Below are 7,500 nucleotides of genomic sequence, written 5' to 3'. Positions count from 1 at the left end.
AACAAAATTGTTGACGATTTTCAAAGTAACTTATATTTAGCAACAGCAATAAATTCCCATAAAAACGGCAGTTTATAACTCAAAACTTCACGAAGTCGATAAAGATAACCCCTATGACTTTCCCGTCATCAAAACCCCTGGTACCACCTTTCCACAGAAATTTAACTTTTCCAATCTTCCATTGAGAGGGATAGAGACCTGCCTCATAACATTGCCTACTCTAATTAGCAATACAGGGACTACATGTAAATCCTCTTTGGCCAACTTCATCTTTCTAGCCGAAAAATTGTCTGCCCCATGAGCCTTCTTCACATTGATCTGCTTGAATTTAGTTTCAAAGGCTTTTTCTCTTAGCATGATATCACCTATTGAAGGTGTAATTCTATGGAAGGTAACAAAGGATCAATTTGAATTAGTCCTCAGCTACAAAGGCAAGTACATTACCAATTAATTGTTGAAAAAAAGGTATTGAAAGACCAGAAAGTGAATGCAAGAAGAATAGCAGTAAGGATACATGTACCTGACAACAACTGTACAGGTATAAATCTCTTAGTTCTTGATCTTTTCGAAAACCAAAAGTCAACTGTTTCTGTCTGGAGGCAACATGAGTCTTGGTGAATATTTACAAGAAAGACGTCTGGAAAAATAATACTTACATTTACTGAGCCAGAAAAGAATAGTTCTCTCACTGTTATGTTATAAATGTTCATTGTCGATCGCAAGATTGTCCTCACCAACGGAGCCAGTTTTGATTCCTAACGCTGGTAGGGAATTTTTCTAGTCGCCTATTAAGCTCACTGATGGCAAAATAATTACTGGCTTCGCAGCAAAAGAGTTGTTGAATTTTCAAAGTTCAGCGTGAAGCACCGAAGCAATCTGGAAATGTAAAATTTACCAGTATGTAACATGAGCGACTTGCCAAACCCCAATGGCAAGTTTACCAAGACATCTTTCCTGGAGATAAAAGCCTTTTTACTGCGTTGCCGTATGGCAATCCAAGTCGGAAAATGGGTAGATTTCTCCGTTTTATTTTTTTTCTTTTCCGTGTCGGTAAAAGTTTTGCCTGTCACTCCCCAGGTAAGTGGTGTCTTTGTGCATAGAGCCTTCTGCGCGTATTTTCTTAGGATCGAGAGTGTAGTGGAAATGCGTAGATTTCTCTGGTGGACACAGTAGAATCATTAACTTAATCTGCAATGGCGTCGAAAGTCATGTAACGCAAATGGCGTTTTAGTGGATCCTTAAACAAAATATACCCTTATGGAGCTCAATAATGGAAAGTCAGTTGGATAAACTAGGCAGGCGGTGAAATACAAACACCTGGAATCTTAACAGCGACGAATAATGAACTTCAACAACAAGCTATCGCCCGTCGAGCCGAAATCAAAGTGTGCTGTTATGTAGAATACTGAAACCAAATGGAAAATTCTCTGGTAACTTATGGGTTCAACAAAGACAGAGAACGAATGGAACACCTTAAGTGGATCTGTGATCAACTCCGCACAGTCTTCAGTAAAAAAATAATTGGAAATGTGACAGCCAAGAATTATTTGAAAGAAAGCTTGTCGTTTATTTTGTGCTTCATTATTCAAGGAAAAGGTTCTTCATGGAAACGGTTTGATCCTGAAATTTTGTTTGTTGTAATATTGTGCATATTTGACACGATTGAGTTTTTTCTCTTCACGCACGTAATCAAATAGGAAGGGGTTTTTGCCTCTAATAGCAAATGTTGTTTGTTTCAAAAAATTGTTCGCTGGAAAAGGTCGCCTTCATGAATTCATCATGTTTTAAAATATGCGAGCTTAACTGGATAGTTTTTATGGCAATAGTAAAGCACTTTCGTGTCAAAATGAGGTTAGCGTCTTTCTATTGTGCTAACTTAAAGGGGCTAGGTCACGCAATTTTAGGCAATTTCAGCACTGATCGAATGGTCATAGAATTAACTAAAATATCCAAATAACTGTTCAAAACTATAGAAGAACTCTAACAAAACACAGGGAAGCCAAGATGGGACATGGATGGGCAAAACTGGAGAGGATTAGAATGGATTGAATTTGGGTAAATTTGAAAAACGTCAGCCCACCTTTTTTCAAATTTATATCAGTCTATATCAAAATGTTATTTACAAAGCTGGAAAATCATTCTCAGTTGTTATGTGGCCGTGATTTTGCAAATGAAAGACTCTTGCTCTGCCAATTTGACGTTTAGAGCTCATAATTAACAAAATTAAAAAAAATTACCTAAAATGGCGTGACCCAGCCCCTTTAATTAAATATAAATATACATTCTGCCTCGTGAGTTTGTTAACCAGCAGTGGCCTCAAAAGTCATTGCAACGCGAATGGTGTTTTAGTCAACAAAATATGCTCTCATGGAGCTCAAGAAGGGAACATCAATTGGATGAACAAGACAGGCGATGATGATCTGGAATCTTAAAAGCGACGAGTAATGGACAATATTTTATCACGAGTGTAGTGTTAACCAAATGGAAAATTATCTGGTAACTTATGGGTTCAACAAAGTCAAGTAAAAAATAATAATTGGAAATGTGACAGTCAAGAATTATTTGAAAGAAAGCTTGTCGACTATTTTGTGCATCATTATTCAAGGAGAAGGTTCTTCAGGAAAGGGTTTGAATTGTTGCATGGGTTTGAATTGTTACATGGTAATTTGACACGATTGCGTGCACGCAATGAAATAGGAAGAGGGTTTTGCCTCAAAGAGCAAGTATGTTGTTTGTTTCAATAAATGTTTCGGTGGAAAAGGATTCTGTGATATTTTCTGCCTTTGTGAATTATAATATCATGTTGTATATTGAATTTTCAAGCTTAAGGTTGAAATGTGATACGGCAGGATATTTTTAGTATTGCTCTGTAAGCAGCAAGTGTTCACGAAAATAAACAGGTCTGTTGGAAGCATGCTTGAGTTTCAACAAAATGAGCCCCAAAATCAGCAAAAAATTGTGACGCCGATGAATAATAAAGTAGCTGCTATTTCCAAAATGATGGAATTACCTGGTGATAAATAGCCTCGTCTTGGAGAGTAAGTTTTTGACTGTGCAGAAACAATGGTCAACCTCAAGAGTTGGGCAATTGTGATCCTATGCTTTGAATTCACTCATTTATTGTCAAACTTTATGACACTTGACAGAAAAAGAAACTTACGAAAACCCGGTATCATTTGATACAGATGCTGCACTGTTTGGCGAGTAAACATGCCGCCGTAACATCACAGCAACGCTGAATTCCGTCGATGTCACTTTCGATTCAAGCTAACAAAATCTGTACCTTGCTGAGTTTTTCGGCCCAATGCTTCTGTTTTACGAAGGGGTATATGTTTCAAATGTTTTAGGTCACCCATCCAGATACAAACCCTGCCGGACAAGAAACTTCAGTAAACTTTAGTATTACCGGGTAAAAGGCTGTCAGATGCTCAGAGGGCACGCTTAAACTTGTGGTGAAAATGATCGATATGTCAGCCCAGAAGCCATTGTTTCTCACTTCTCTTTTATTTTCTTCAATCTTTCTGAATTCAGCACTTTGCTAGTAACCACATGTCTTCTCAGGCTATTTACATGTACATGTACCTAAGACTTCTACCATGGCACTACAATGATAGACAATACCAAACAATATCGTGCACTGTTAGAGCTACATCTTACGCAAGGACAACTTGAATCTCCTGGAAGACATAGCTCAGTTGGCATTATGGAATAAATTGCTGTGTTACATGTACTTCACTACCACACCTAAGCAATACGCGTCTTTTTTTTTCTAAAGAGGACAGGAATTTCTTCTTTCTGACAAATGATTAAGTAATAGGCAGGTAGCAAGGTTTTTAACCTCAGAAAAGGATCTGTTTCGTCGTACGAACGTGCGAGGACCTGTGAGCCAAAGGGCCTCTGCTGGTATGACTTCTGAGTGACCCCTTAAATGGTCTTAATGACACCCCAACTTGAAAAAATTGCCTGGAATGCTGCACGTACCACAGGCAACCCAGTGTACCCTCAAGGAGGGTCTAGTTCTGTTGAGAGATTTCTGGCATCTTTCGACATGTTGTTTTCACCTGAAGCACATTCATCATAAATTCCTCATGTTTGTGAAAGTGTAACATTCCCTGCTATTGGTGGAAATGAGACAATCTGTATGACGTCGGGAACAAGCTTTCATATGAAGTAAATCAGACAAGGTTCAGGGAGTAGAGTGCGTAAGACAAGCGACCTGGACTGTCTGAGAATCAAGCTACATATGACCAGACATTCCAGTCAACTTGATAGCTGTGATTCAATTTTTTATCTAATGTTTTCAACGTCCACAAAAAGCCCACTGATCAATCAAATGTTTAATTTACCGTCTACTGTAACCTGCTCCAATACTACATGTATTGTCATTAATTTTTTTTAATGATTATTTACCAAATGTGTGATTCCTAGGATCATGAAAGGGAAGAGTCTTCTCTGGTTCATCACCTATGCCATCATGCTCCATATCATCTGCTGAAGGAAGAGCCATTGTAAAAATTAACATTAATTATTGGTCATTGTTGTTGGTAACACATATTTTATCATTATCAGTAAAAACTCAATAAGTGATACACTATCTAGTCCGTCAAGACACTCACCTTGCTAAGGACTGGAGAATTCTGAATAACAATAACTAAACCTGGGGTTTACCCAAGAGAGGGAGAGGATGTTCAATCTTCCATTTGACCACTAAAAGAGTTTTCCAGACAGTGACGCCCGGTTTTAACTTTCTAAAAGAAATCTTGTTTATATCTGCCTGTATAGTTTTGCATGGCTGTATTTCCAGATTCACAAATACATGTACAAAGCAATAAAAATTATTGCTTCCCATATTTTCCTTTTCTTTGGCTGTTCTCATCACAATTCCTCACCCCTGTTCACACTTACAGAAGCTGAAGCTTTGCTAAATGTTGTCATTTCATGTTTTGGTCAACAAGTGGAATACAGTGTACAGCCGTATCTTGCAAACCCATAATGGTTACCCCAGTAGCGCAGAGTCCAAAATTGTATGGGAGCTCTTAAACTAATCTTCACTTCAACAGCATTCTGTGGGTCAGTGCCTTTAGGAGTGATGGAACCACCTTTTTTTTTTTACGTTTTCATTTTTAGCAAGTATAAGTTTCAAATAGCCTAAAGACAAAGAGACTAAGTCACAGCTCACGTCAATCATTACATCCATTACGAGAGCCAGGTAAGAGTAATCTTTCTGACAAAATAAAACCACTGCCAGTGTTTCTCCTGCAGAGCTCTCAAGTTGATTTGTTGCTAAAGAGTGCCCAGAGATTAATGATGGCATTAGCCGTCTGTTGTGATGCTGAAGGCATACTTGCCCAGAAAATTTTGAAAATTTGAAGTAGCAAAGATGCGTTTTCCTTTAATCTGAACGGAAATGTGACCTTTCAAAAGTACTGTAACTATTTTGACATTTTTCTATTCAGTGGACTAATATCAACTCTTTTTAACATTCTCACTTGCAATTGGCTTATCTGGAAGTCAAAGAATGTTGAAATAATGCTGACGTCATAACGCTAAAAAACAGGAGTTTCTTCTACAAGCTATCTCTGGTCGCTGATGCTCTTTGTTGTAGTTCCAAGTAGCTTTCTTGGCACTGGTCAACAAATCTGCAGGTGGTTCAAAAGACGACTCTTTGTTGGCCATTTTGATAGTCATGGGCGGAGAAGCCAGTGAACCATCTGCTTGGAGAGAGGGCCAGAATGCCATTTTGTTTTTCTTTGTAAGAGAAAAAACTCTCTCTTCACCAGCATTTGAATGTGGTTGTATAAGAACTGTTTTGGCCACGTTACTTATTGTTACTACCAAATTTATGACTACCATTTCCTTGAAACCAGTTCCTAGCATTTCCTAGATACCATTTCCTAGCATCTATCTAGCTTCAATGATGACAAATACATGTATCCCCTAGTCACATCCATGCGAAAATTGCATGATGATTTCTAATCATTTTCCTCGCTTGCAAGCTTTATTTCGGCTTCACCCTAGACTTGGGGATGTCCTTCATTACTTAGAAGCTGATACATGACAAACTCTTCTTGAAGAAAGTGGGTATCCCTTGCATCAGTTTGCAGAACTGTGGAGTACTTCTTCAGAAAGAATTCTACATCCTCAAAAGAGGCATTGTCTCTCTGAAAGAAGTCCACAAATCTGGCATGGATGAGTGTATCATCTTGCAAGGGGAGCTCATTGATAGAAGTCACACACTGCTTGATATAACCGATTTTCTTCTTTTCATCTCACACCGTCATTGACGACATTTGCCAATCAGACAAAGTGAGGAAAAATGTACCTGCTAGTGAACCGCAGCCAATTCACAGAGAAAGTATCCACATACATGTACATAATTCATTGTTATTTCTCACTGTCACACAACCACTCTTTTGAAATATCTGGCCATTATAATATGTATGTATTCTACAAAATTAATTAGCTTGCTACGGTTGGACTAGCATAAACAGCTCACTTGCCAATAACTGTATTTATTACCGTTTTTACCCGTGTATAAGTCGATCCCATGTACAGTGTATAAGTCAACCCCCATTTTTGATGGCAAAAAAAGCAATTTCTTAATTTCTTTGCTAAATGTTCATGGGATACTAATCGTGCATTCTTTGATTTCTGGAACTGTGGATTCACAAAAAATTAAGTTGCCTCAAGCGCTTAATAGTTTTGTGGTTCAGCGGTTGTTGCATGTGCGGACATTTTGTCCTTGAATTTCCAAAAAGTTCTCAGAAAATCGAACATGTAAACCTCAAACTAACCTGTTTCGTTGTTCAAGGATAAAGGGCCTTAGAGGACAAGCACAACATCACAGAAGCAGGAGTCAATCTTTGAAATTAACTTCAAAAACGACTATGCGAAATGTGCAAGGTTAATTGGTGCTTGACTTATAATTTCTCACATGGCAAACGAAACAAAACTCATAAACCAAACAAAACAAAGTTTGCAAAAGCATTTAAATCATCTAGGTTTGTATAAAGAATAAGAAAACAATCATTACCAACCAGCATTTTCACGCAACACGAGTGACGATCATGCTTGCACGCAAACACGAGGTATTGTGCCAGGTTACTAAGCCGTTGAAGGATCACGTTTTATTTGAAGAAACAACAAAATATCTTGTTTCTGATTGGCCAATGGCGAATGCATAAATAGGTTATAGAGTGCAATATGGAAGTTGCTATGGAAACACCGGGGAAGCGCCAAATTTGAACACCAAAGGGAAAAAAAAAGGCTGACAGTCGGTTTGCTTTGTCAAACCAAAACATAGTTGAGCAACTTAAAGAAAATGCAAAAAACAAAAACATGTTGAAAGCTACACAGACCTGGTTAAATGTTTGGCAAACATGGGCGAATACGAGCACGAACAAAGTAGGGCGTTTGAGTAATTTTGTTGAGAATATACCGTAATAAATAAAAATCATATGAACCTGCTCGTGCGTTTCGTGATGTATGGTCACTCGTGAT

At 38.1% G+C, this 7,500-nt stretch overlaps 1 protein-coding gene across 2 annotated transcripts in view; it reads right to left on the bottom strand.

The window, feature by feature from the left end:
* LOC138018652 (uncharacterized) overlaps nucleotides 1-7,500 on the bottom strand; it is a 49,897-nt gene that overhangs the window by 32,241 nt on the left and 10,156 nt on the right. For both annotated transcript variants that reach the window (XM_068865342.1, XM_068865343.1), the window contains exon 3: nucleotides 4,411-4,491. In XM_068865342.1, the coding sequence (XP_068721443.1) occupies nucleotides 4,411-4,491 (81 nt within the window). The remainder of the gene's footprint in view (nucleotides 1-4,410; nucleotides 4,492-7,500) is intronic.

The sequence above is a fragment of the Montipora capricornis genome, chromosome 10 (genome assembly GCF_036669925.1).
Source record: "Montipora capricornis isolate CH-2021 chromosome 10, ASM3666992v2, whole genome shotgun sequence".
Lineage (NCBI taxonomy): Eukaryota > Metazoa > Cnidaria > Anthozoa > Scleractinia > Acroporidae > Montipora > Montipora capricornis.
This window is presented reverse-complemented; position numbering and strand designations above follow the sequence as displayed.